General features: G+C 65.9%; 5 protein-coding genes across 16 annotated transcripts in view; 3 read left to right on the top strand and 2 right to left on the bottom strand.

Moving 5' to 3' along the window:
• DRC10 (dynein regulatory complex subunit 10) overlaps window positions 1-2,811 on the top strand; it is a 30,880-nt gene extending 28,069 nt beyond the window's left edge. For both annotated transcript variants that reach the window (XM_089322998.1, XM_089322996.1), the window contains one exon: window positions 4-2,811. In XM_089322998.1, coding sequence (XP_089179124.1) covers window positions 4-217 — 214 coding nt within the window. In that variant the 3' untranslated portion in view covers window positions 218-2,811. The remainder of the gene's footprint in view (window positions 1-3) is intronic.
• RITA1 (RBPJ interacting and tubulin associated 1) lies at window positions 548-4,292 on the bottom strand. Its single transcript, XM_002719757.6, has 4 exons — window positions 4,097-4,292; window positions 3,868-3,945; window positions 3,253-3,585; window positions 548-1,516 (listed from the first exon to the last, which is right to left on the bottom strand). Exons 3-4 carry the CDS (start codon window positions 3,528-3,530, stop codon window positions 1,009-1,011), a joined length of 786 nt encoding a protein of 261 aa, XP_002719803.3. The 5' UTR covers window positions 3,531-3,585; window positions 3,868-3,945; window positions 4,097-4,292; the 3' UTR covers window positions 548-1,008.
• A 103-nt stretch (window positions 4,293-4,395) lies between these two features.
• DDX54 (DEAD-box helicase 54) lies at window positions 4,396-19,241 on the top strand. Its single transcript, XM_008272276.5, has 20 exons — window positions 4,396-4,722; window positions 6,415-6,541; window positions 8,316-8,386; window positions 8,678-8,866; window positions 8,982-9,031; window positions 9,772-9,813; window positions 9,902-9,997; window positions 10,619-10,740; window positions 10,849-10,910; window positions 10,997-11,128; window positions 12,215-12,425; window positions 14,609-14,743; window positions 15,431-15,661; window positions 15,743-15,816; window positions 16,130-16,321; window positions 17,062-17,204; window positions 17,292-17,405; window positions 17,685-17,789; window positions 18,004-18,116; window positions 18,794-19,241. The coding sequence occupies exons 1-20, from the start codon at window positions 4,549-4,551 to the stop codon at window positions 19,024-19,026; spliced, it is 2,616 nt and encodes an 871-aa protein (XP_008270498.4). The 5' UTR covers window positions 4,396-4,548; the 3' UTR covers window positions 19,027-19,241.
• Window positions 18,913-27,327, bottom strand: CFAP73 (cilia and flagella associated protein 73). Of its 11 annotated transcripts, none has more exons than XM_089322991.1 (8): window positions 25,632-26,118; window positions 23,425-23,539; window positions 22,627-22,731; window positions 22,232-22,432; window positions 21,609-21,830; window positions 21,299-21,457; window positions 20,055-20,123; window positions 18,913-19,743 (listed from the first exon to the last, which is right to left on the bottom strand). In XM_089322991.1, the coding sequence occupies exons 1-8, from the start codon at window positions 25,829-25,831 to the stop codon at window positions 19,177-19,179; spliced, it is 1,638 nt and encodes a 545-aa protein (XP_089179117.1). In that variant the 5' UTR covers window positions 25,832-26,118; the 3' UTR covers window positions 18,913-19,176. The 11 variants fall into 11 exon arrangements, 6 of the variants coding, with proteins under 6 accessions (XP_089179117.1, XP_089179118.1, XP_051682549.3 ...); XM_051826589.3 differs by having other exon boundaries at window positions 19,583-19,743; window positions 20,055-20,142; window positions 25,632-26,149; XM_089322993.1 differs by having other exon boundaries at window positions 19,583-19,759; window positions 25,632-26,147.
• On the top strand, window positions 24,061-25,613 carry LOC149119831 (uncharacterized). Its single transcript, XM_089323509.1, is given in 3 exon segments — window positions 24,061-24,085; window positions 24,193-24,845; window positions 24,847-25,613. Coding segments are annotated over 3 exon segments (1,167 nt in total). The 3' UTR covers window positions 25,336-25,613.

The raw sequence follows: 27,327 nt of genomic DNA, 5'->3' as shown, positions 1-27,327 counted from the left end.
CAGTCCTCCCAAGACAAACGCGCCCACATTGTGCTGCAGTGGGTTAAGCTGCTGCCTGCGATGCCAGCCTCCTGTGTGGGAGCCGGTTCGAGTCCTGGCTGCTCCACTTCCAATTCAGCTCCCTAACAATGCGCCTGGGAAAGCAGCGGAAGATGGCCCAAGTATTTGGGCCCCTGCCACTCACTTGGGAGACACGGATGGAGGTCCAGGCTCCTAGCTTTGGCCTGGCTCAGCCCCAGCTGTTGTGGCCATCTGGGGAGTGAACCAGCGGACGGAAGACTCTCTCTGTAACTCTGGTTTTCAAACAAAAAAATCTTTAAAAAACACACACAAACCAGTTCAGTGCGGTCTACATTCTGAGCTCAGGGAGGAACCAGCTGACCTACTAGGCAGCCGCTCTGGCTGAACACGGAAGGAATAAAGAAGCCAGGCCCCGCCCAGCTTGCCCCTTCCCCATGCGAGCAGTGGGCGTTCTGTAACTTCGTTACTTAAATCGATTCAGTTCCAAAAAAGGCCTAATGGGGAGAGAAAAAACTACAAGCACCTATGGCTTTGCTGCGCTGCCGATGTATTTACTACATGAACATAAATACATGATTGCTAAAACGGAACGTGTTCACCCACGCATCCCCCCGGTGCTCCCGCGCTCCCTGGGGTCCCCGCACAGCCCGGGAAGCCCTCGGAGGCCACCGGACCGCTGGAAAGGAATCCTCAGCGGGAAGCTCGACTCGAGGGACGGACAGGGAACGGGCACCCCACACAGGTGTGCACACTGGGCCGCAGGACCGCCTGGCGGATGGCGAGGAGGCGGGGGCCTGGGCTGGCACTGGTTTTGAGTGAGGCTGGCACAGAGCGGGAGAGGCCTCTCCAAGGACGGCCCCCAGTACACGCTGGGGTGAAGCAGCAGGGGCAAGCGGGGCTGGTCGGTCCCGGGGGCTTCTCCCATGCCTGTGGGTGACCCAGGCTGTGCTGCTGGTCTACCCGGATGACCCCAGCCACGAGAGGCCCTCATCTCCAAGGGGGCTTTGGTTTCTGGGTCTCTGCCCCTCGTCGGGGGGTCGCTGGCACTGAAACACTGACGGAGAGAGCCCTGGGCGTCACCAGCGGGCTCCGGAAAGTCACCCCAGACGCAGGCGGCCTGGGGTCCCGGGGCTCACGTGTGGGCGGGGCACGGGTAGTTGGGGGGCCAGGACTGGGCACGCTGAGGAGAGTGAGGGACTGGGAGCGTGCCCGCCCCGGGGGGCGTGGGGAGCCCTCGCCGCCCAGGGACCGCCTCCTGGAGTCTGCCACCTCCCTGGGCTTGGTCTCCGGGGCAGCAGCCGGGTGGACGGCTCGCAGCGGGGTCTCCCTGGGGCGGGGTGACTGGCTGCCCCTGGGGGTCGGTGGCGGCGTCCAGAGGAGCGCGTGGAGTTTCGCGGTGTTCCCCTTCACTGTCCACGGGGCTTCCCAGCTGCTGCCTTCGCATCGCCGGCCAAAGAGTGACTCGTCGCAGTGAGACGGGGTGTGGCTGAGCAGCCTGGCCGAGGGGAGAGAAAGGCAGGGGGCGGCACTGTGTCCCGAGGGGCCCCTGCCACCCAACCCGGCGCCCACAGGGACGCCCAGGCCTCTCAGGTTCCTGGGGACCCCTCGCTCCTGCTGCTTCCCCAAGAACCGCCCCGGCCCCCTGCATCCTGACCCCCATGCCCTGCCAATTTGCATATTCCATCCCCCTGGCCACACTGATTGGTCCAGAGGAGGCCACATGACCTAGGTCTGTCCCAGGCTGCCACCCAGAGTTGCCCTGTGCTAAGCTGACAGTCTGTGGCCATCTCGCCTGTCCCGGGGACCTGGGAGATGCAGAGGGAGGTGGCACCGACAGCCCCAGCGGCAGTTTGAGCCCCAAATGCCCTTTTGCTGCTCAAGCCAGTATTTTCTGTCACTTGCAACCGAGAGTCCCCATCAATCCAACTGTAGTCTTTACGGTTTCCTGCTGCTCCTGGAGGCCTTGTCCGCTAACCCCTCTGCCGTCCCGCGGCCCCGCGCAGCAGCTTGAGCCCATGACGAAGCCGGCCGGGCCCCTCCCCCAGAGGAGCTTTTTAAACGTGCAGTGTGCACTTCCGCAGGCCCGGGCCTCGCGTGTCACCTGCCTTACCGCACCATTTCTCAGGACGTGCACATCCAAACGGGCCCCGTAGTACAGGGCAGGAGACGCGGGCCCCACGGCAAGACCGCGGCAGAGACCGGAGTCAACCAAGGATCCGCGTGACCGCCTGAGCTTCAGCAGGCTCTCATCTTTAATGAGAATCCTTCGGCAGTTATGAAGTTTTTATTATCATTAATCCAGCAAATAGAGCCCAGCTACAGGGCGCCAGGCCAGGCCTGGTGAGTTCTGGCCAGGACTGAAAGTGCTCCCGTCGCGCACTGCGTGTCTTTGGGAGGGCGGCCTTTGGCCACCAGGTTTTGACGCCTGTGTCTGATGGCCCCAAGGTGTCTGCACCCCACCTGCGAGTAAGCAGGGGGGTGGCCGTCACCTCCCCGCCAGGGCCATCACGCTTGGATGTGCAAGCCCAGAGCGAAGGCCCGGGAGAAAGCAAGGCTGAGCAAGGCTGCCAGCACCCCGGCTTTGGACTCACAGCCCCCACAGCTGTGCTGCCCCGAACCTGGACCGAGCCTGGACTGAGCCTGGATCCAGCCTGCCCCGAACCTGGACCGAGCCTGGACCGCGTAAAGCTGTGGCGTTTGGTTATGGCAGTCTGCACTCACCAACCTATCAGCCTGCTGAGTTTTTGTTCAAACCCCCGGTGACAATAAAAAAAAAAAAAAAAAAAAAAACTGTGGCTCAAGACCAGACACCTCCCTCCAGACTCAGATCAGAAATAATCCCGGGAACTGAATTAGACAACGACCTCTCAGCAACTTCCAGTTTTTGAACCTGCCGGCGAAAACGCAGCAAGACCCACTTTCAAAACCACCTGCTGAAATCCGGGCCGCCCACGCGCTCACGGCTCCGTGGGTCCATCGCAAATCTCGGTTGTCCCAGAGACCCCACCCCCGGGCCTCGCACCCCGTCTGCACTGGGGGCTTGGGACCTCACCTCCTGCCCCCGGGCATGGCTGCTGCCTTGTCCAGTGTTGGGTTCCTGTGCCCCCCACTCATCTGTCCCCCTCACCAGTCCTACCAGGGAGGATCCCTGGTCCTGTCTTCCGCACCGAGCGCGGCGAGGTCAAGGTCGGGTTGCAACAGGAACACAGGTGCGTCTCCCCAGCCCCTCACCTGTATTTATTCTTCTTCTTGGGCGTGAGGGTGGAGGCAGCCCCCTTGGCCGCGGTGGTCTCACAGCTCCCCTGGGCTGCCGCGCCCACTCCTCTGGCTGGGCCGGCCTTCTCCTTCACCACCCAGGGTGGGTCAAAATCTGGTGGGCGAAGCTGGGTGCCCGCAGGCCTGCCAAACAGCGTCTCATCCACATAGGACGGCCTGGCCCTGAGCCGGCCTCGGCGCTGAGGGCGGAGGGTCTGCATCCCGCCGGCGGCCAGCTCCTCCGGGGGCTTCATGCTGGCCACAGTCCCGGGCGACGGCAGGTGTGCCAGGCCCCGCCTCCAGGGCTCCCTGCGCGAGAGGGGGTCAGGGAGGCCGAGCTGAGCCAACACCAGGGCCCCCGGACAAGGCCAGAAGGCCTGGCTCTGCCCGGACCGCGCGGCCCGAGGGGCGTGCCAGCCCGGGGGCGTTTCGTTTGTTTTCGGTTGTCACGCTGGGGAAAGGGGTGCCGCTGTCCAAGGTGTAGCGAATAAACAGACGGGCACTTCCGGAAACAGGATGCGCTCAGCAGACACGGGCGGGCCGCGGGTACGGAGGGGAGACGGGCAGCCGTCCACCCGACCCCACGCCTACCTCGCGCCAGCAGCTTGGCAGGCATAGTCCCAGTTAATCCTCGCCAAAGCGCCGCGAAGTAGCTCCGGACGCGCCCATCTGCAGGACCACAAAACCGAGGCTTTAGAAGAAGCGCCGCGCGCAGGCCGCACCTAGATAGCTGAAGCGGGGGAAGCAGAGGCGAACCCGAGGACCGTGCGCTTGGCCAGCAGACTCACAGCCCACGAACCGACGCCGCAGGTCCCCGCACCTGAGCTCCCCGGCCCGCGGGCGGCGCAACACCGCCCTCGCTCCCGGGCCCGGACTCTGCGGCGGGTCCCCGGCGGCGCTCGGCGCATCCCAGGGGTCCCCCGGGCCCAGGACCCCACCGCGGCGACCCCGGGCAGCAGCGGCCTAGCGAGCAGCCCGGGGCACGCGCAGCAGCCACGGCGCGCTCTCCGTGGCCCGGCCCATCAGCGGCCCGGGGGGAGCCGCGCTCCCCTGCTCCCCTCTCCCCGAAGCGCGGGAGCTGGGCATGTCGCACCGGCCGGGAGCGGGCGGGCGCGGGTGGCCTAGGCCTCCGGCGGCCGCTGGCGGGCGGCGCGCGCGTCCGAGGCTGCGTGGCTCCGTGGCCCGTGGCCGCGGCGCACCCCCACCCCGGCTGCGCAATTGGTTCGTTCCACAGACTCCGCCCACTTCCGGGTTCCGGGAGCTGGGTCCCGCATGGCGGCCGGCAGGCGCACGGCGGCCGGACCTCGGTCGCGACCCGCCATGGCGCAGTGGAGGAAGAAGAAGGGGTTCCGGAAGCGCCGAGACGCGGCCTCCCAGGCCCGCGACAGCGACTCGGAGGACGGCGAGTTTGAGATCCAGGCGGAAGATGACGCCCGGGCCCGTAAGGTGGGATCGCGAGGTGGGACACACGGCGGGGCCCGGGCTCCGGGCAGCGCCCCGCGGCTCGGTTCCCCGAGCTGGGGAGTGGGCTCGGCCGGCCCGGGCACGTGTCGCCCCCCGGGTCCGGCGGCTCCCAGGGACCCGGCCTGCCGGCCTCCGGCTGGCTCTGGTCGCGCTCCCCTCATTGGCTACCTCCTGCCAGGGGGCGGATCCGAGTGCCAGCTCGTCCAATGAAAAGTGCGGGTGCGGACACCCCCGACTTGGGAGAGTTTGGGGAGTCTCGGGGAGGAAGGGGCGGGTGGTTTGAGCCAGTGGCGTCCCCAAGTCCCTGAGAAAGTACCATTAAATTAAGCAGTCGGTCCTGTATGCTTGTGCCGGGCTCCCTCACGTTAACCCTAAGTACTGGAACCCCCATTTCCCAGAGGGGAAATCGAGGCCGAGAGGGGTTACGAAACCGGAGCACGACCTCGGCTTACGACTGGAACAGCAGATTCAAGCCCGGGTGGTCTGGGTCCGAAGCCTGGGACCTTTGCACTGTTGAGTGACAGATCCACGCAACTGGGGGTGGGCGGGTGTTTGGCAGATGTGAAGCCCCGAGGGCCGGAGAGCTGTGCCCGCCCGGCAGGGGCATGGGTGCGTGGGGGAAGAGGCAGGGCCGCGCCACGGGGCTTCCCCACCCTGGCAGGGCCAGCTCCAGGCGCTCGGGGGTCCCAGCAGAGCGGAGATGGTGAGGAGGGACCAGCACATGGGGGTCGGGGGCAGTAAGTGCGGGCTTCAGCCCAGCCCGGCGTCGGGTCCTGCCCGGCCTTGTGCCGCCCCGTGCCTCAGTTTCCAGCCTGTGCGGGGCCGTGGCCGCAGGTGCCCCGGAGAGGAGGCAGCCTGGCTCAGGCAGTGGGGCTGGGCCTGGGTGCGTCCCCCTGCCAGGGGCCAGGTGAGGTCACTGTCGTCCGTGTCTGGTCCCCCCCCCCCCTTTTTCTGAGTAGCTCTATAAGACATGAACACGTCTTAGCTCACCCATTGCACAAGGCGGGCTGGGCTCTGACCCGGAGGGTCGTGGCGGGGGTCAGGGGTCCTGGGGGAAGGAATGTGGATCCCGAAGCCGGAGCTCGAGTCTCTGACCCCCTCGCTGCTGGCGATGCGCCCTCCGGAGTCACTTCCGCTCCCGCCTCCGTAACACACAGCGCCCACGCCCTCCTCGCGGAGCCGCTGTGGGGTGAAGCGGAGTGATTCCCGCCCTGATGGTGAACCACGGCCCCGCAACCCGGGAAGGCCCCTCAGAGGAGGCATCCGGGTTAGGTCTAGCTGGGTCCTGGGTGCAGGGAGAGGCCGGGCCCAGGAGAGGAGGGTCAGGTGATGGGTGGGTGGGGCGGGAGGGGCTGGGCAGCTTGGGAAACCTGGTGCCCCTCAGATCCTTGGCTCTGCGTGACGGCCTTGAATGAGAGGCAGCCATAGTGAGAGGGTGCCGGCGGTGCTGCCAGGCCTGTGCGGGCGCCGAAGCCTCGACCCTCCCGTCGGGGCCCAGGCTGTCACGGTCGCCTTCCTCCAGGCGCGGGTCTCGCGGGCGGCAGGTGACAGAGACCCGCCTGCTCTAAGCGCCTGCCCTGGCCCGCCGGTCCCAGGAGCGCCTCTGAGCACGGCGGCCACACGGTCTGGGGGTGACACAGTCTGGGGGTGACGGTCGCTGTTCCTCCTTCCCAGCTGGGGCCCGGCAGAGCCCTGCCCACCTTCCCCGCCCCGGAGTGCGCCCCGGACCTGGAGCTGGACACCCGGCAGATGGTGCGGGCCCAGCAGCGGAAGAAGAAGTCCGGAGGCTTCCAGTCCATGGGTGAGCGAGCAGGCCGGGCCCCGGGGCCGCCGTGCGCCGTGCCCTGAGGTGGCAGGCATCCGGGACCTCCTGGGGAGGGCCATGGGACAGTGCTCAGCGCAGGCCTCTGGGGAGCCGGCTGCCGCGGGCTGACCACACGCACAGGGCCCCGCAGCCGTGGGAAGGGGCGGGCGGCTGGTGTCGGGGCAGCGCTGGCCGTGCACAAAGCCGGACCCGTGCTGCGGCCCACGCGGTGTGGCCGGAGCAGAATGTACGTGGAAAGGAAGAGACCTTTCTAGGGTGGCCTGAGCACTTGATTGGGCTTTGTTTTCAAGAGATTTACTCTGTTTTTTTTTATTATTTGGAAGGCAGAGTTACCGAGAGAGAAAGAGAAAAATCTTCCATCCACTGGTTGGTTCACTCCCCAGCCTGGGCTGGGCCAGACTGAAGCCAGGAGCTTCTCTGGGGTCTCCCACGCAGGTGCAGGGGCCCAAGCACTTGGGCATCCTCTGCTGCTTTCCCAGGCCACAGCAGGGAGCTGGATTGGAAGTGGAGCAGCCGGGACTCGAACCGGAGCTCACACAGGATGCCGGCGTCACAGGGGCCGGATTTACCTGCTGTGCCACGGGGCCGGCCCCTGTCTCGTGACAACGTTAAGAGTGTTCAGGGCTGGGTGTGTGGCGCAGCGGTTAGGGCCCTGCTCGGAGGCCCATGGCCCACGGCAGCGCACCTGGCTGAGTCCAGCTGCCTGCCACCCTGCGCTCTGGGAGACAGCAGCGGTGGCTCGAGGAGCTGGGTGTCCTCCCCTAAGTGGGAGACCCGGATGATGTTCCCCCGCTCCTGGCTTTGGCCGGCCCAGCCTGAGTGAGTGCAGCACTTTGGGGGTGAACCAGAGGCGGAAGGGGTCTCTCTCTCCCACTCTCCCCGTCTCTCTTTCAAACAAAATGGGAAAAATTATATACAAACGTGTATGGATACATGTATACATACATGTACTTTGCTTATTTTTAAAGGTTTATTTATTTACTTGAAAGGCAGAATTAGAGGGGGAGAGAGAGAGAGAGAGAGAGATCGATCTTCCATCCACTGGCTCACTCCCCAGATGGCTGCAACAGCTGGGCTGGGCCAGGCTGAAGCCAGGAGCCAGGAGCTTCCTCTGGGTCTGCCACGTGGGTGCAGGGGCCCAAGCACTTGGGCCATCTCCCCAGGCCAGCAGAGAGCTGGATTGGAAGCGGAGCAGCCAGGACTCGAGCTGGCGCCCTTATGGTATGCAGGCACCGCAGGCAGCAGCTTAGCCCACTATGCTGGCCCTTAGTATTTTTAAGGATTGATTTATTTATTTGAAAAAAGAGTCAGAAAGAGATCTTCCATCCGTCTGTTTACTCCCCAAACGCTTCAACAGCCGGGGCTGGCCAGGCCGAAGCTAAGAGCCAGGAGCTTGACCCAGGTCTCCCACGCGGGTGCAGGGCCCCGAGCCCTGGGCCATCCTCCACTGCTTTCCCAGGTGCCTTAGCAGGGAGCTGGATTGCAAATGGAGCAGCCAGGACCTGCATCGGTGCCCTGTGGCACATGGGCACTGCAGGCGGCGGCCCAGCCCACCGTGCCCAGCGCAGCCCCACTTGTATCTCACAGCGTGTTCAGATCAGAATGCAGCCAGGGCTCGCGTCGGGAGGCCTGTCTGCCGAGTCATCCGTGCCTTCACTTCCTAGTTTGTCCGTGTTCCACCTGTTGACGCAGCGGTCACTTGTCTGGGCCGTGTCCCCTGCTGTGCGCCTGACCGCTGTGTCTGTCTCAGGCTTGAGCTACCCGGTGTTCAGAGGCGTCATGAAGAAAGGCTACAAGGTGCCCACGCCCATCCAGAGGAAGGTGAGCGCCCAGCTGGCGGGTGCGCGGCTGGGCCCCACGCGGCCACCCCTCACATGGGCCAGAGTCGGGCCCAGCGCGGGGATCAGCCCTGGGGAACCCCTCCCCCCGCCCCCACTGTGTACCTCCCACTGCTGAGCCCGTGCCTGGGCAGCTGGCGGGTGCACGGTGTTGTCCTCAGACACGGAGCCCTTCCTGCGGTGGGCGGGGTGGGGTCAGGGCTGGGTGGCGGCCCCGCCCCTCCCTGGGCTCCGCCGTTCCCCTCTGACGCTCTCCCTGTCTGCGCCCCGGCAGACCATCCCCGTGATCCTGGACGGCAAGGACGTGGTGGCCATGGCCCGGACGGGCAGCGGCAAGACGGCCTGCTTCCTGCTGCCCATGTTCGAGCGGCTCAAGGCCCGCAGTGCCCAGACTGGGGCCCGCGCGCTCATCCTCTCGCCCACACGGGAGCTGGCCCTACAGACCCTGAAGTTCACCAAGGAGGTGCAGTGGGGTGGGGCACCTCGGGGTGGGGGGGTGGCAGGCCAGGACGGGGCAGCTGGGGAGGGCGACCCGGGCCGGGCTCCATCATAGTCTCTGTCCCTCTCTCTCCCCACAGCTGGGCAAGTTCACCGGCCTCAAGACCGCCCTGATCCTCGGTGGGGACAAGTAAGCACCCCCTGGTGCCGCAGCCACCGCCGTGCCTCGTGCGCAGGGGCCCACACGTGCTTTGCTCAGAGCGCACAGCGGCTGGGCCTTGTTTGCAAAGCTCCCGTCCGCAGGGCCTGTCGTTTGCTGTCCCCGCGTCCCTGAGCCTGCGGCGCTCCCACGGTGCAGCCAGGACCAGAACCCCCCTCCCCCGCCGAGGGGCGGCCCCTTCCTCGGCCCCCTCCGATGCCACCGTCGCCGGCACTCGGTTCTGAGACGGCTTTGCCCTTACGGTTTCCTGCCCTGTGGTTTGTCACCGTCCCAGGCGAGGCCTGGCCCAGGATTCTGGCCCCTCCAGGTGGCCCTGAGAGTCCCAGAGGAGTGACACCGGGGACGTGAGCCCCAGAGCAGTCGGGGCAGAGCCCGCCACGGCGCAGGGAGCCAACCTGGCCGGGGCGGCCACTCCGGGGCTCGTTGATAGGGGGCGCTGCGCAGCAAAGGCAGCCTTGTCGCCGGCTGGACCGAGAAAGGGGGCGGGCCTGTGGGTGACTCCGCCCCTCGGGGCTCTCTCTGTAGTGGCGACGCCCCTGTGTGTTCCCCTTGAACGTCCTGTCAGGGCCGTGCCTGTGCCCGGTGCTTCGGCTCTAGCCTTCCCTCTGTCCCTGAGCTGGGCCTGTTCCTGGGCCGGGCACGCGGTCGCTGGGGTCGCCGGGAGGCCCGGGAGGCCTGCTCCGTCACCCTGAGCCCCTTCTCCTCCCCAGAATGGAAGACCAGTTTGCGGCCCTGCACGAGAACCCTGACATGTGAGTGTGGAGCGGGGGTGGTGCCAGGGACCCCTCCCCGCGGGGCCAGTGGCTGAGCGGTGACCCTGGCCGTCACACCCCCTCGCAGAATCATTGCTACTCCCGGGCGGCTGGTGCACGTGGCCGTGGAGATGAACCTGAAGCTGCAGAGTGTGGAGTACGTGGTGTTTGACGAAGCCGACAGGTGAGGAGGGGGGAGGGGCGGCCGGGAGGAGGCCGTGCCAGGCAGGCCGACCTGCGTGGCCAAGGTGGGTGCGGGCGGTGCCAGCGCGCTCTCCTGCTGTGTGTGTGAGGAACATTGAGAAGAATAAGACAACTAAGAGTTCAGAGGTAGCGTCAGAGCAGCCCGCGTCGCGCTCGGCCCGTGGGATCAGACGCCAGCTCTGCCGCCTCGGTCCGTAGCGTGCGGCCTCTGGGCTGTCTGGGTCTTGGCTGCCTCCTTGCCCAGCGGGTGTCACGGAGCCGCCGTCCCTTGGGAAGGCATCGACTCCATCCAGTGCTTAGAGCCTCGCCTGGCCCACAGCGAGGGCTGCTCTGGGTGATTTCGACCAGTTTCTTAGAAACAAGGCTGAGACTGAGGGTCCCGGCTCCCGCCGTCGTTATGTGTAGGGTGAGGCGGTGCGGTGCAGGGGCCCAAGCACTCGGCCGTCTGCTGCTGCCTCCCGGGCGCGTTAGCAGGGAGCTGGACGGGAGAGGAGCAGCCGGGACTGGAGCGGGCGCCGGTGTGGGACATGGGCGTCCCGAGTGGCGGCTTGGCGCTGTGCCCCAGAGCCCTGCAGGAGGCCCCTCTGCCCCCCCCCCCCAGGCTCTTCGAGATGGGGTTCGCCGAGCAGCTGCAGGAGATCATCGGCCGCCTCCCCGGGGGCCACCAGACGGTGCTGTTCTCCGCCACGCTGCCCAAGCTGCTGGTGGAGTTCGCCCGGGCAGGTGAGCAGGCTGGGGGAGGGGGCCTGTGACTGACGCAGGGTGGGGACTTGGGGGGCCTTGTCGCTCAGTGACCCCCCTGCCCCCTCGTGTTTCCCCCCTCCCCCACAGGCCTCACGGAGCCCGTGCTCATCCGCCTGGACGTGGACGCCAAGCTCAACGAGCAGCTCAAGGTGAGGCTGCGCTTGGCCCTTTCCCGGGTGGGGTCTGGGGCCCTGGGGGCCCTGGGGACCCACGCTCCGGGCCCCTCTCCCCACAGACCTCCTACTTCCTGGTGCGCGAGGACACCAAGGCCGCCGTGCTGCTCCACCTGCTGCGCAACGTGGTGCGGCCCCAGGACCAGACGGTGGTGTTTGTGGCCACGAAGCACCACGCCGAGTACCTCACCGAGGTGGGCAGGGGCGGGGCTGGGCACCACGCTGAGTACCTCACCGAGGTGGGCAGGGGCCGGGCTGGGCACCACGCTGAGTACCTCACTGAGGTGGGCAGGGGCCGGGCTGGGCACTACCCCCGGCCCTGGGTGGGACCCACACCTGGAGCTTCGGGCTGCAGTTCCGTGTGTGGCCACCAGAGGGCAGCACCAGACTGTAACATGGACCTGGGCTCAAGACTTCTGGTCTTTTATTTCTTAATTTTTAGTTTTTTAGTTGTTAACAGATTCAAGTAGTCCGTGGAATTCTAAGACTATAATGATTTTCCCTTCCTCCTCGTACTCTATTTTTTATTATGAAAAGTCTCAAACACACGAACATGAGAAAATGCTGCCAGGGAGCAGGCGTTGAGCCGTGTGGTGGAGGCGCCCGCGTCCCCCGCACGGTACTGGGATCAGCTTGCTTAGCTGACTGATTGTGCTGGGTGGTGTCGTGAGCGCCCGCTGCCCGTGTGCGGGCGCAGCTGTCACCAGCTCGGGGCCAGGGTCGGTTCGTCTCTGTCCCCTCTGACCCAGGCCTCTGTGAGGCGTCCAGCCAGCCTGGCATTTTTCGGTAGCTATTCATGTTCAGTGCCGTAAGCTGTGGGAGGGGCCTGTCCGCTGTTCAGGGGTGCGCACCCGCGTGGCCCACGGCCAGATCAAAGCCTGGGGAGGCCCAGAGCCCGTGCGTGCCCTGCCCGCTTGGCGCCCCGCGTTGGCCAGCCACACCTGGCGCCGCTCACTGCACCTGCTCTGTGCAGCCACTGGGGTCGCCAGCAGGGGGCGGAGCCGTGAGCGCTGACAGTGAGGCGCGTTCCCGCCTCAGCACCGCACCGTGCTCGTGCGCTGACCCTCCACAGCGCGCATGCCCAGGGGCCGTCAGGCTCAGCCTGTGGAGGCGTCCGCGACAGCGGGACGGGGCTTGTGGTCTCCGCCAGGGAGGGAGCCGTGGCCCTCGTTGCCTCCCCAGGGACGCCTGTAGCCCCCACGGATGCAGCTGGCACTCGGGCCCCGGGTTCCAGCCCACAGCCCGCGGTCTCACTGCCCTGCCGTCCTCGCCCCGAGCAGCTGCTGACCACCCAGGGGGTGAGCTGCGCCCACGTCTACAGCGCCCTGGACCACACGGCCCGCAAGATCAACCTGGCCAAGTTCACGCACGGCAAGTGCTCCGCCCTCATCGTCACGGACCTGGCCGCCCGGGGCCTGGACATCCCGCTGCTGGACAACGTCATCAACTACAGCTTCCCCGCCAAGGGCAAGCTCTTCCTGCACCGCGTGGGTGAGGAGCCCGTGCCGGCCTGTGCACACCTGGCTCGGGGGGAGGGTCCCACGCCCCCAGGCCATAGCACCGCGTGGGTGAGGAGCCCGCCGTGCGCACCTGGCTCGGGGGGAGGCTCCCATGCCCCCAGGCCATAGCAGAGAGCTGGACTGGGAGAGCAGCCGGGCCTGGAACCAGCGCTCAGATGGGATGCCAACCCCGCGGCTGGAGGATTAACCCACTGCGCCTATGGCCAGCGCGTTGCGGCCGGCATGCTACGCTGATCAGAAGCCAGGAGCCAGGTGCTTCTCCTGGTCTCCCATGGGGTGCAGGGCCCAAGCACCTGGGCCATCCTCCACTGCACTCCCGGGCCACAGCAGAGAGCTGGCCTGGAAGAGGGGCAACCGGGACAGAATCTGACGCCCTGACCGGGGCTAGAACCTGGTGTGCCGGCGCCGCAGGCGGAGGATTAGCCTAGTGAGCCGTGGCGCCGGCCCTGATTTTTTTTTAATTAAAGAAAACTTGTTGGGGGCTGTCGCTGTGGCACAGCAGGGTAAGCTGCCGTCTGCGGCACCAGCGTCCCACACGAGCGCCAGCTGGAGTCCCGGCTGCTCCACTTCCCGCCCCGCTGCCTGCTGTGGCCTGGGAAAGCAGCAGAAGGTGGCCCAGGGCTCGGGCCCCGGCACCCTTGTGGGAGAACTGGATGGAGTTCCCGGCTCCTGGCTTTGGCCTGGCCCAGCCCCAGCGGCGAGGCCGTCTCTGGGGTGAACCACAGATGGAAAATCTGTCTGTGTCTCTCCTCTCTTTGTCACTGTGCCTTTCAAATCTTTTTAATCAGAAAAAAAAAAAAAAAAAAAGTTTTGTTAGCCACAGAGAGAGGAAGCTGCCATCTACTGGTTCAGGTGCCTGCGGTGGCAGGGGGTGGGCTGGGCTGGGTGGGGCTGAAGCCGGGAGCATAGAACCGAGCCCGGGGCTCCCGTGGGGGCAGGGAGCCGCCTCCCAGGGCCTGCACCAGCAGGAAGAGGGAGTTGGGAGCCGGGCGCTGCGACGTGGGATGCGGCGTCTTCGCTGCCCGCCTAGCACCCACCCCTGCCTGTTGCTTTCCGTGGGCTGTGGTGGTCTGGAGGGCTTCTCGGCGGCAGGGTGGGTGGGGCCGGGCCAGGCCGGAGGGGTCCGCTCCCAGCCCCCCCTTGCCTGCGGTGACCCTCGTGGCTTAAGGAAGCCTCGGCTCAGTCTCTGCCCTCCCTCCACGCGGCCGTCTCCCCACCCCCGCTCGCTCTCCTCCCCACCTCCCCCAGTGTCAGCCCCCCCATGTCCCCTTTGTGTCAGGCGCAGGTGCACAAGTAGGACCCCGCCCTCCAGCGTGGCCTCCCCGCAGCTGGTGATGCCAGCAGTGACCCTGTCCCCAGCCAAGGTCACGGTCCGAGGTGCCGGGGACCCGCCTCAGCCCACTCTTAGCCGTGCTGGCAAAACTGGAAAAGCCAGCGCAGCAGCCAGAAGGCGGGGCGTACTGGCCACGGGCACCCGGCCGGGCCCTGGGCTCACTGGGCCACCGCAGCTCTGCCACCACGGCAGCCCCGGCGGGGGCAGGGGGCACGCATCAGCGGCCAGGGTGGTCACGGACCGGCCAGTGGAGTCGGAGCCCACGGCCAGGCCCGCCACGCCCCCAGCCCTGCTTTTAAAGTCAGGGGCAGGCTCATGCCCCGGTGTACACGGGTGAAGGCCATGGCGGGGACACCAAGGCCAGGGGTGCTTGGAGCCGTCTGCTGCGCCCAGGCACCGTGGCTCGAGTCTCGCTCAGGGCCCAAGGCTGCCCAAGGGACTCGCTCAGCCCCCTGACCCCCAGGGGACGGCTGCAGTGTGGGGACCCTTTGGCCTCTGCAGGTGACACACTGGAGATGTGCTGGGGTTCTTCAGTCCTGAATGTTCTCGTTTACCAGAAGGGAACAGGGCTGGTGCCAACCAAATGTCACTTACACAGGCAGGCGGGGCCTCCAGTTGCCTGGCCTTCCGCCCTGGGGGGCCCCGCGGCCTGGGGCTGCTGACGTCGGGGCTGCCCCACCCCGGGCAGGAGTCTGCCCCTCACTCTCCCACAGGGAGAATGTCCACACGTGGAGGTGGCGGGCCCTGCCCTGCAGGTCAGCCCCCGGGGCCTGTGCTGGGCTGGGATTCTCTTACTCAAACTTGACCATCCCCACCCCTAGGCCGGGTGGCCCGGGCCGGCCGAAGCGGCACGGCCTACTCCTTGGTGGCCCCGGAAGAAGTCCCCTACCTGCTGGACCTGCACCTGTTCCTGGGCCGCTCCCTGACCCTCGCCCGCCCCCACGAGGAGCCCGCAGGTGAGTGGAGGTCATCGGGCGGGGGCGCAGCCCGGCCCCGGCTCCGGGAGGCTGTGGGACTTGATGTGAGCCGGGTTCCCGGGGCCCACAGAGGCGATGCTGAGCTGTGGCTCCCTGACTCGCGGCAGCCCCGCCCCTCTGCGCCTCTCACCTGTCCAGCCCCTACAGGGGTCCAACTTGAGAGCCCACTGGGCTGGGTCTGTAGGGGGCTTGAGAGCCTGTCAGCAGGTTTGTAGGGGGCGTGACGTCGCGCTCAGCGCAGTGCCGGGCGCATGGTGAGCCTCGCTGGCGCCTTGCTCTCACGGTGCCGGTAGGGTGTCATTAACCCGCAGCCAGCGCCGGCGGCTCCTGGGTTGAGCCCTGTCTTGCCGGCGCAGGTGATGGTCAGGGTGCAGTTTAACTTGCTGTAGCCTCGATTTGCTTTTTTTTTTCTTTTTTAATTAATTTATTAATTTGAAAGACTTAGGCAGAAGCAGAGAGAGAGATGGTCCACCCCCTGGCTCACTCCCCGGATTTCGTCAGTGGTCAGGGTTGGGCCAGGCCGGGGCCAGGAGCCAGGAGCTTCCCTGGGATCTCCCCCGTGGGCGGCAGGGGCTCGACCCCGCTGTCTGATTAGGGATGCCTCCCCCATCATCTTGGCCGGGAGGTGTCGGGGGCAGCCTGTGACCGGGCCCATGCCGGCCGCAGGTCCCGCGGGCGGCGACGGCGTGCTGGGCCGGGTGCCGCAGAGCGTGGTGGACGACGAGGACGGCAGCCTGCGCCACACCCTGGAGGCGCGGCTGGAGCTGCGGGGCCTGGGCCGCGTGGCTGACAATGCGCAGCGCCAGTACGTGCGCTCGCGCCCCGCGGCCTCCCCCGCGTCCATCAAGAGGGCCAAGGAGCTGGAGCTGGCGACACTGGGCCTGCACCCCCTGTTCAGTGAGTGTGGCGGGCAGCGGGGGCGGGCGGTGGGGATGGTGGGCTCCGCGGCTGCCCCGGCCTCACGCTGCCCTCTTGCAGGCTCCCGCTTCGAGCAGGAGGAGCTGCAGCGGCTGCAGCTGGTGGACGGCATCAAGCAGTACCGCACCCGGGCGGTGAGTGGCGCAGGCGGGGATCTCCCCTCACCTGCAGATGGGTAAACTGAGGCACGGGCGAGGTGCCCTCGGCCTGAGAGAGGCTGCAGAGCCGAGGCAAGGTGGGAGTGGCCAGGCGCTGGGGAGCACCGTGGTCAGCGCCATTGGGGCTCCGAGCCCCGGCCTTTCCCAGCTGTGTGGCCACGTGCGGGTTGCTCACGCTCCCCGGGCCTCCCTCTCATTGTCAGCTGCAGAGCACAGAGGGCCTGGGGGAGGGGTGGCACCAGAGAGCTCCTGGCGGGGGCCAGCGCAGAACCTGATGACCCCCCCACAGACCATCTTTGAGATCAACGCCTCCAGCCGGGACCCGAGCAGCCAAGTGATGCGCGCCAAGCGGCAGAAGGACCACAAGGCCATCGCCAGCTTCCAGCAGGGGCGGCAGGAGCGCCAGGAAGGGCCGGCCGGCCCCGTCGCCAGCTGCCCGGCCCCGCAGCAGGAGCTGCAGGAGGAGGAGGAAGGTGTGGAGGTAAGGCCAGCCCAGCTCCCCGCGGAGCCCAGACCCCGGGCAGGGTGGGCCAGCCCAGCTCCCCCCGCGGCTGTGCTCGGGCAGAGGGTGGGGTGGGTGCAGGGTTCGAATCCCGCTTGGCTGCTCATCAAGCGGAGGCTGAGCCCCGGCCTCCTCACCTGCAGCCTGGGGCATGGCTCACGGTCACTGTCCCTGGGCCAGGGGTGTTTGGGATTCGGAGCCTGCGGGGCACGGGCACCACGTGTGAGGCAGCCTGGCCCCTGCCGTGGGACACCCGAGGCCTGTGGCAGCGAGACATGCGTGGCCCCACCCACAGCCGCAGCAGAACGCTGTGCCCTGGGGCGTTGCAGCCCAGGGGCTTTGGCTCTGCCCCCTGGGCCCCCGGACCCCCAGCGGGGTCATTGTCTGTCTCAGTGCAGACATGGGAAGGGGCAGAGGAGGGCCCTGGGCAGGGGGTCAGGCTGCCAGGGTCCCTGGGCGCTGGCGGTGAGCTCCAGCGGCACAGCCGCCTTTCCTGTTGCATTTGGCGGAGGGTTTGGCAGCCACGAAGGACAGCTGGAAGCGCTGGCCCAGTGCACGTCGCGTAGCGGGAGCCCAGGCCTGCGGAGGGTCACAGCCTGGGGGACTGAAGTGAGCTGGGGTGCAGGCCCACCACCTGCCGAGTCTGGGGGGCCCACAGCACCGCCCAGTCAGTGCCAGGCCTGCCCAGGGCTGCGGCTGTGACAGTCTCCGTCTGCCAGGCTGTCTTCACGGAGGTCGTGGGCCGGAAGCGGCGGCGGCCAGGACCCGACAGGGGAGCCAAGAGACGGAGGGAGGAGGCCCGGCAGCGAGACCAGGAGTTCTACGTCCCCTACCGGCCCAAAGACTTCGACAGCGAGCGGGGGTGAGTGGCCAGCGGGGCCCGGGGACAGCGGGGGCTGCTGGGCCCCACCCGCCCGCCTGCCCATCACATCTGCCCCTCCCCGTGCAGCCTGAGTGTCGGCGGGGCCGGGGGCGCCTTCGAGCAGCAGGTGGCTGGTGCTGTCCTGGACCTGATGGGGGACGAAGCACAGAGTCTGACCCGGGGCCAGCAGAGGCTCAGGTGGTGAGTGCGGTGCTGCCCCTGGAGGTGATGGGCGCAGCAGGGGGCCTGACCCCTTCTGTCCTGCTGCTGCCCGGGCTGTCCAGACAGGCCCGGGGGGCCCGGAGTGGGGGAGTGAGGAGGTGGGGCGGGCCTGCATCCCTCGCGGAGGCCCTGGGCTGCAGGCTCAGGTGAGCAGGGGCCGGGACCGGGGGGCGTTTGCTGAGCGCCTACTGCGCGGCCCAGGGCGGTGGCGGTGCCGCTCCCCCTCCCCGCCAGTCTCCCCAGCTGCCTCTCCCGCAGGGACCGGAAGAAGAAGCGGTTTGTGGGCCAGTCGGGGCAGGAGGACAAGAAGAAGATCAAGACCGAGAGTGGCCGCTACATCAGCAGCTCCTACAAGCGGGACCTGTATCCAGGAGGGCATGGCTGGGGGCGGGGCCTAGGCTTCTGCAGCAGCTCCCATAGGTGGCACTGGGGGGCGGGTGCAGCCCTGGGGGGGCGTGGCCAAACACAGTGGCCAAGAGCTGTCCGGAGGGCCTGTGTCTCCTGGACAGGGTGAGGGGCCTCCGAGGGCACCACCACGCGGCCCAGAGCCCAGAGTGTCCTTAGCGCGGTTTGCCAGCTACCAGAAGTGGAAACAGAAACAGAAAATTGATGATCGCGACTCCGAGGACGAAGGGGCAGCTGACCGGAGAGGCCCTGAGCGAACGGGCAGGAAGCGAGGCCGCGGCCAAGGTGAGAGCGGGTTAGGGGACGGGGCTGCCCCGGAGCTGAGCCCGTGGGGTAGACACTGCCCTCCTGGTCCGGCCTGGGCCACTCAGCCGCTCACAGTCTGGGCGGAGCCAGTGCGTGACCCAAGGTGCGGGGCCGCGGGGTGGGCCGGGCCTTTGGCAGACTGAGCAGACTGGAGCTTGGGTGCTGCCCACTTGCTGAGTGAGGACAGCCCACACGTGACAAGTGGGGGAGGCGGGGCGTGGCAAGAAGACTGAACACGCCCATTTTACAGGTGGGGACAGGTGGCCTGCAGGAGCAGTAATGGAGCCCGGGCTCCTCCTCCCACTTGGGGTCTCCTCCGGGGAGGGGCTGGGACTGTGTCCAGCCTCTCTGGGGTGACCTTAGCCCCTGTTTGTCTCCGCACCCCCGGGGCCGGCCACCGCCTCTCCCCTGCGTCCCTGCATCCTGCAGCCCGGGGCCTGCTCCGTGTCCGTGTCCCCGGCTCCTACTTCCTCTCCCTCTCGCTGCCCGCCTCCTCCCTCCCTCCCTCCCAGCTCCCTGTTCCTGTCTGTGACACTCATTATGCAGGGCCACTGGGCCACAGTGGACAGGAGCAGGGCCCGACGCAGTGGGGGCTTCTGGGAGCAGGAGACACCGGGCCCGCCCAAAGCCTCAGCCCCGCATCCCTGTCCCGGCAGGTGCATCCCAGCCCCGCGCCCCTGGCGGCCCTGCAGGCCGCGTGCGCTCCGAGCTCAAGACCAAGCAGCAGATCCTGAAGCAGCGGCGCCGCGCCCAGAAGATGCGCTTCCTGCAGCGCGGGGGCCTCAAGCAGCTCTCGGCCCGCAACCGGCGCCGCGCCCAGGAGCTGCGGCAGGGCGCCTTCGGCCGCGGCGCCCCCTCCAAGAAGGGCAAGATGCGGAAGAGGATGTAGGGATGCGGCCTCGCCCGCGCCTGCCCGGCCCTGGCGCCGGGGCAGCTCCCTGCAGGAGCAGGAGGCCGGGGTGGCCGCTGGAGACCGGACTGGGGTCCTGGCGGGCGCGCGGGAGCTTCCCCGGCAACGCCGGCGGCTGCTTCCTCGCGCTCAGGGCTCGCCCTGCGTTCTCGCCCCCGGTGGAGTTGACGTGGAATAAACCTGTCCCCAGCGCCTCTGCCGTGCCGGCCACTCGGGGTGGGAGGGTAGCCCAGCTGTGTGCGCGCTGGGTGCCTGGCTGGGGTCTCCTGTGAGCAGACGAGGCCCGGAGGCTCCGGGGTGAGCGAGTCCACGCAGCGGGCAGCAGAGGGTCGCCAGCTGCTCCACGCTCCTCCTGCTCCAGGGCCTGCCTGTCGCCCCCGCCCTGGTGGCTTCCAAGATGGTCAAGGGCGGCCGTCCCCGGCTGGGTCCCCAGCAGCACAGGCGTCTCTGGTCCTGTTCATTCTGCTTTATTTCCCAGCACTCATCACGAGCTGGCCGTGTGCTGGCGCCCTTACAGCCCCCTGCAAGTCTCGGTTGCTGCTGTCTGTTTGCGAGGCAGGAGGTCCCGTCCTCTGATCCACTGCCCCCGAGCCTGCGGCGGCTCCAGCTGGGGCCAGAGCAGAGCTGGGACCATGCAGGCCCCCAGCTTGGCTGCAGGAGGCGATCCCCGGAGCCCTCAGCTCTGCCTCCCAGGGTCTGCGTCAGCGGGAGGCTGGGTCAGGGGCGCAGGCGGAACCCGGGCACGTCAGTGTGGGGTGTGGGCATAGTGACCCATACCGCCAGCCACACGCACCCAGGTGCTGAGTGATGCCGGCCCCCGCCCACCCCGGGAGGGAAGGCCTGGCCCCCGCCACCAGCACTCAAGCGCCCCACGCTAGCCCCTCGCCTCTCCATGCTCCGGCCTGCAGTGCCCCCCATGCCAGCCCCACCCCATCTCTGATGAGGCTCCAGGGACCCCAGAGGAGCCGCTTTGCCCTGGCGCCCTGGGAAATGCGGGCTCCGCTCACCTGCGTGAGGGCCAGCAGGCAGGGGCCGCGGCTCCGTGTGTGCCAGGCTGGCCAGCGTGGCTGTGAGGCCTAAGATGAACAGTTTCACCTGGGGACCGGCACGGCTGAGTCACACTCAGCCCCTGGCCCCCAGTCCCCGGGAGGTGGCACAGCAGGGTCAGGGTCGAAGACCCCGTCAAAGGCACAGCGACCACGCCAGACCACACCAGCTCCCTGAGGTGGCTGCAGGCAGATGCAGGCCACACCTCTGGGCACCCTCCCTGTGTCACGCCAGTTAGGGGGTGGGGCCTGTCGCTCAGTCTGTGACCCCTCTCCCTGGCTGCCCTGCTTTGGTGAACCCACTGGCTGACGTGAACTTGAGCGCCCACGGCCCGCTGCCGAGCCGCAGGGGTGAGTGCACCCGTAGCTCCAGCAGCAGTGGATCAAGTTCAGTGGCCAGGCCAGGCCTGTGGCCCGCAGGGGGCCAGGGAGTGTTGGGGGCGGGGCTCGAGGCGGAGCCCCTCTCGCCACGCCTTTCTCCTTGGTGTGGGCAGAGGGTTGAATGGCGGGGGACTGCCTTGCCTACTACATGCAGCCTGCGCCTGTCCTGGGGTCGGCTTGTGCCCCATGGGGTACCCGGGCCACACCTGGGCAGGCAGTGGCGTCGAGGAACACGACCAACCCAGGGAGCGGCTCAAAGGCGGGTTCGGGTGATGGGGACTCTGGCAGTTAGTGCAGGACGGGAAGGGGGCTGGGTGGGGGAGGTGGGTGCCTCCTCCCTTTTCCCTTCACATCTCTAAGGGGCCCTGCTTCTAGAAACAGCGCCCGTGTCTGGAGTCTGGAAGCCCCTCCCTCCGGCACCAGCCCGTGCCACGTGTCCCACAGCCTTCAGGACGATAGCACCCAGGCCTGTGGTGACACTTGGTGGCACCGTCTGGTACAGGAAGAAGGGCCACGCACAACTGCACCTCCCACCCCTCAGGGGAGCAGGGTGTCGGCGGCAATGGCAGGGAGCCCCAGCCTCGGGCGCCACCACTCGCTGGCACTGTCTGATCCGAGGAGAGGGGAGGGGCTGGGCCCGAACAGGCAGTGCTGGTGCCATCCTGGGCGCGAGACCCGAGGCGGGGTGCGGCTTTCTGGGAGCCATGAACAGACCACAAACCCTGGGCTCTGGAGCAAGGGCTCTGAGCACTGCGGGCCCAGAGTGGCCCAGAGGAGGCGCCATCTGTGTCCCAGGGCTGCGGGTGACGTGGAAGGGGCCTCACCTGCTCCAGCTGCCCCTCGGTGTCCTCAATGTCCAGGGCGGGCGGCCGCCTCTGGTGCTGGCACACACGCTGGAACAGGTCCAGCGCCGCCATCCTGGCGCGGCCCAGGAGCAGGGTCTTCTCGGCTGCCGTGTTCTGGATCCGGACCCACTTGGATTCCTGGGGAACCCCCAACCCGGCTCCCAACTAAGATAAGAACGGACTCCCGGCGAGCGGGACCCAGGGTGCAGACGGGTGGACCGCGCGCCAGCTGATGCCGCCACCCCAGCGAAGCGCTCTCTGACGCCTCGGTCCCCAGCCCCCGCCGTACCCACTGCAGCGTGCGCTCCCGCGCCGCCTCCAGCTGCTCCCGCAGCTGCGCCCGCCGCTGGCCCAGCCGCAGCAGCTCGTCCTGCCAGGCGTCCCGCAGCCGCTGCAGCCGCGCCCGGGCGGCCTCCAGCTCGGCCAGCCGCTCCCGCTCCGCGAGCCGCAGCGCCGCCTGCGAGTCGGCCAGGCCGTCCCAGCGCGCCACCAGCTCGGGAACCTCCTGGAACTGCGGAGGGCGCCCGGGACCATCCTGCAGTCCCCGCCCCAGCCCCCGGCCGGCCGGCGTCCCACCCAGCGCCGCCTCCGTGCGCCCAACTGCAACATGGGCGCGCCACCCGGCGCCCACTGAAGCCCTACTCCCACCCTCCCCCAGCTCGCGGGGAAGCCTTCCCAAGCCCACTACCCCGGTGAGCACCGGCTCACCGACGCCTCCAACGGATGTCTGCTTCCGCCCCCGCTCGCCTAACCGCACCTTTCTGAAACCCCTCGATTTCTCCACCGGTAAAATGGGTCAACATGAGCGCCCATTCCGTGGGGCTGTGGGGGAGGGTTCAAAACAGAACAGAACGTGCCAAGTGGTGGTTCTTGGCATCCAGTCGGCGCTCCTGACTGCCGCCCGGCGCTCACCTCCGGCAGATGCTCCAACACCTTCCCCAGCAGGTGCGCGCAGGGCTCCAGGCGCTGCAGCCGGCGCTGCAGCCGCTCCCGCTCCCCACGCAGCTCCTCCAGCTGGGCCCGCAGCCGCAGCGCCTCCGCCTCCCGGCGGCCCGCCTGGAGCCGCTCCTGCGCCGCCCTCTGCAGCGCGCGACGGCGCCGGGCCTCGGCCTCCTGGGCAGTGGGGTGGGGAGGAAGCGAACTCAGGCCGCCGGAGCTGGCAGCGCTGGCTGCCTGCAAACTTCCGCGGCTTTGCCAGGCCGAGCCCTGGTGGTCCGCGGGCCGCGGTCGGCCAGACGCTCAGGGCCTTGCTCCGGCAGTGCTCCGGGGATTCCGCTCCCAGGGCCGGCCTTCCCGGCCGCACCTGCCTGCAGGAACTGGTCGGAGCGCACCAAGGACGCCTTCAGCGCCTGCTCCCTCTGCTCCAGCTGTTCACGGCGCTGCTCCAGGGCCGCCATCCTGGTCTGGAACTCCTGCAGGAGAGGGGCGTGGGCGCGCTGTGTGCATTTAGGGCGTCAAGTGCTTTCTCCCCGTAGCCACCACGCTCAGCCCCTCCAAAGTACGGTTCCTGGTCCCCGAGCCGCTTCCCACTCCAGTCCACTGTGGCTCCCACCATCCCCGGTCACTCGCGTGCCTTCCCGTAGCCCACAGACGTCCGTGTTCCTGTCTGCTGGCCTCGTCTTCCGGTGCATCCTGGCTCTCTCTCCCAGCCACTCGACACCTGCCCTGCGGTCTTTGCGCACGATCTTCCCTCTGCCTGTTTCCCACTTCTCACCCTGTCCCCCTTTGCTGGGAAGGCCAATTTGCCCTTTTCAGCAATTCCCGACACTTCCTCTAGGAAGCCCTCCTTGACTGTCCATCCCTGTGTGGAAGTAGGGGCTCACTCACTCTGGGCTCCCAGGGGGCTGCCCAGTGCTCCTCACACAGCGGTCACCACCTGGACACCTGTTTTCCTCTCTGGACTGTGAACCCCCGAGGGCACCCCAGGCCCCAATGTGCTGCCCGCACCTTCATTTATTGCGTAGTGCATACAAATGTCTTGGCACCGGCTGCTGACCCCATCTGACAGCTGGGGGACTCGGGGCTCCGCGGGGTGCCATGGCTTGTCTCAGACCCCGGGACAGCATGCCCCACCCCACTGCTCACCACCTCTGCTTGAGGCTCACCTCCCTGTGGTCCTGCAGGCTCCGGTCCGCGTCCGCAAGCTCCCGCCTCTTCTCCAGGAGTCGCAGTGCTGGCGGGAAACGATGCACGCTGGGCTCCAGCATCTTCCTGGAGGGGCTGCGGGGGGGGGGGTGGGAACGAGGGAGTCAGTACCACCTGGAGGGCCCCCAGGAGGCAGCTACTGGCTTGGGAATTCTTCCTTCCGTCAACAAAGTGTGCTGAGCCGCGGCTCTGTGCAGAAGACTGATGAGGACCCCCAGGAGCCGGTGTTCTGCTGGGAGCCTCAGAAAATCAGGCCAATAAATAATGCTTGGATTTGATTGGCACCGTGATGGAAGACTGCTTGGACCGCAGGAATGCCTCGATGTGGAGGTGACACGGGAACGGGACCTGGACGGGAAGAGGGAGCCGCCCAGACGATCACTCCAGGGACCAGAATCTCAGCCGCAGAGCCAGCTGGGACCTGGAGGGAAGCAGCGGCCAGGAGGGAGTGCAGCTGGAGCAACGGGTGGGGGGTGAGAGTGATGGCAATGGGGGGCTTTGACCTTGACTCTGAGGGAGGCAGCAACCATGCGAGGGGGGGTTGGGAGGAGCAGGGGCCCCCAGCCGCTGGGAGGAAGGAGCCCAAGGTGACCCCGATGCCTCTGCGGGAGTGGCCAGGAGGTGGCGCTCCGAGCTCTCAGGGGAGGAGAGGAGCAGAAGGGACCGAGTAAGGACTCTCTCCCCAGGGACTGTGCACCCATTTCACAGCTGCCGAGACTGAGGTTGAGGCCCGCTGCACCTCGCAGTGCTGAGCTCACAGCAGGACACACATCCTGCCTGCTCTCCTCCCCAGGGGCAGGCCGTGTGTGTGTGTGTGTGTGTGTGTGTCTATGTGTGTCTGTGTCTGTGTGTGTCTGTATCCATGTGTATCCATGTCTGTGTGTGTCTATCTATGTGTGTCCATGTCTCTGTTTGTCTATGTGCGTCTGTATCTATGTGTGTCCGTGTCTGTGTGTGTTTATGTGTGTCTGTATCCATGTGTGTCTGTGTGTGTCTATCTATGTGTGTCCATCTCTGTGTGTGTCTATGTGTGTCTGTGTGTGTCCATGTCTGTGTGTGTCTGTATCTATGTGTGTCGTGTCTGTGTGTGTCTATCTGTGTGTGTCCTTGTCTGTGTGCATCTGTATCTATGTGTGTCTGTGTCTGTGTGTGTCTATGTGTGTCTATCTGTGTGTGTCCGTGTCTGTGTGTGTCTATGTGCGTCTGTATCTATATGTGTCCATGTCTGTGTACGGCTGTATCTATGTGTGTCCGTGTCTGTGTGTGTCTGTGTGTCTATGTATGTCGTGTCTGTGTGTGTCTATGTGTGTCTATCTGTGTGTGTCCGTGTCTGTGTGTGTCTGTATCCATGTGTGTCCATGTCTGTGTGTGTTTGTATCTATGTGTGTCCATGTCTGTGTGTGTCTGTATCCATGTGTGTCCGTGTCTGTTTGTCTATGTGTGTCTATCTATGTGTGTCCGTGTCTGTGTGCATCTGTATCTATGTGTGTCGTGTCTGTGTGTGTCGATGTGTGTCTATCTGTGTGTGTCCGTGTCTGTGTGTGTCTGTGTGCGTCTGTATCTATGTGTGTCGTGTCTGTGTGTGTCTATCTATGTGTGTCGTGTCTGTGTGTGTCTATGTGTGTCTATCTGTGTGTGTCCGTGTCTGTGTGTGTCTGTGTGTGTCCATCTATGTGTGTCCGTGTCTGTGTGTGTCTATGTGTGTCTATCTGTGTGTGTCCGTGTCTGTGTGTGTCTGTGTGTGTCCATCTATGTGTGTCCGTGTCTGTGTGTGTCTATGTGTGTCTATCTATGTGTGTCCGTGTCTGTGTGCGTCTGTATCTATGTGTGTCATGTCTGTGTATCTGCGTGTTGGGGCGGTGCCCGTGTGAATCCTTTCCACCTTGGTTCCAAGGATTTAACCTGGATGTCAGCTGGGGAGGGGGCGGCCAAGAGCAGGTTAGATCCCGGCTCCCGGCCCAGCTCTGCCCTAACCGAGGCCTTGGGGAAGCTGCAGTTTCCCTCTGAGCCTCAGTTTCTTCCTCTGCAAAATGGGGGCAGTAATCACCCACAAAGAACTGCCTGTGCCTGAAGACGCCAGTTCCCAGGGGGTGGGAGAGAAGGGGAGAGAAGCCCCAGCCCCATCTCCAGCCCTGGACACCACTCACTCACTCACTCACTCACTCACAGTTTCTCCTGCAAAGTCAGCTGGAAATATCCCTCCCCTGGCGGGGGGGGGGTGGCACGAGCAGCTCCCCAGCAGGTATCCCGGCTTTCTTTCCACCAACCCCGGGGCCCGGGGCCGCTGACGAGGAGACAGCCAGCTCCCTGATCCCCAGGGCAGCCAGCAACAGGCTCTGGTTGCCCTGGCAACCACCGACACAACATTCCGTCGCTTGGTTGCAGCCTGGGGAGTAGGGAGGAGCTGCTGCAGGCTTGTGGGGCAGGGGGAGCCGTTCTGCCCCTCCCAGGAAAGCCCTTGACGCCCCACCTTAAATTAGGGTGCAATACAGGACGCGGGCCCCTCAGCCACAAATCTGCGTCTCTTGGCGCCTCCTGGCTGGCCACGCTTCTTCCCGGCTGAGCGGCATCAGGGCTCGCTAACGGGGGTATCTGCCCAGCTGACCACTCAAAGGAATACACAGTAGGCACCCACTGTCTGCTGGGCTTGGGATGGCGTCCTACACTCCAGGGAAAGGTGCTGGGGGCGTGCTCTGCTGCTGCCCTCTGAGGCTCCGCTCCCAGCCACGTGTCACGGAGCTCACAGCCTAGCAAGGGAGACAGAGAAGTACCAGCCAGCACAGAGCAGCTTGGGAGGGACCTAGGAGCTGGGCTGGGCTGAGGGAGGTAGGAGAGCCGCTGAGACAGCCTGAGTAATTGTGTGTTGGGCTAAGCGAGCCACGTATGCATGCAATATCTCATTTAAGCCCGCAGGGGGCAGGACTGGGGAAGTGTTCCCAGCTCCATAGGAAAAACACCCACAGGTCCCCATGGCAAATAACAAATACCAGCCTCTTGTTATCTTGGCTTCTGATCGTTTCATTTTCCATTTTAAAGAGTTTATTTTTTCATCCAGAGAAATGTCTTTTCTTGCTGTAGAGCAAAGCCATTAAGGAAATCTAGGGTAACTTGCTACGCCTACCACTCTCGAAGCAGCACCTAGGGCTTTGGTTAGAGTACACTACTAAACATGGAACTAAAACCACGCACATTTCATCCTGTGCATTTTGCATTGAATTGCATATGCTGTCTTTCGCTACATCGATGGGAAGTTAGCATATGGTGGTATGCGGGCTCCTTGTTCTCTGGGTTCCAAAAATTCGGGTGGATGTTGTGGTACAGCAAATTAAACCCCTCCTTGGGATGCCCACATCCCAGTCACGAGTGCCAGGTTCAAGTCTCCGCTTCTCGGCTTCCTGTCCAGCTTCCTGCCTATGTGCCCGGGGGGCAGAGGATGATGGCCCAAGTGCTTGGGTCCCTGCAACCACGTGGGAGACCCGGATAGAGTTCTGGTCTCCCGGCTTCGGAAGCAGCCCAGCCCTGGTTACTGCAGGCATCTGGGGAGTGAACCAGTGGGTAGAATTTTTTTTTTAAATTTATTATTTACTTGAAAGTCAGAGTTACAGAGAGGCAGAGGCAGAGAGAGAGAGAGAGAGAGAGAGAGAAAGGTCTTCGATCTGCTGGTTCACTCCCCAGATGGCCGCAATGGCCGGAGCTGTGCTGATCCGAATCCAGGAGCCAGGAACTTCTTCTGGGTCTCCCATGTGAGTGCAGGGTCCAAGCACTTGGGCCATCTTCTACTGCTTTCCCAGGCCATAGCAGAGAGCTGGACAGGAAGTGGAGCAGCTGGGACTAGAACCGGTGTCCATATGGGATGCCGGTGC

The sequence above is a fragment of the Oryctolagus cuniculus genome, chromosome 21 (genome assembly GCF_051225735.1).
Source record: "Oryctolagus cuniculus isolate XC-2025 breed Fujian yellow rabbit chromosome 21, ASM5122573v1, whole genome shotgun sequence".
In the NCBI taxonomy this organism is placed as follows: Eukaryota; Metazoa; Chordata; class Mammalia; order Lagomorpha; family Leporidae; genus Oryctolagus; species Oryctolagus cuniculus.
This window is presented reverse-complemented; position numbering and strand designations above follow the sequence as displayed.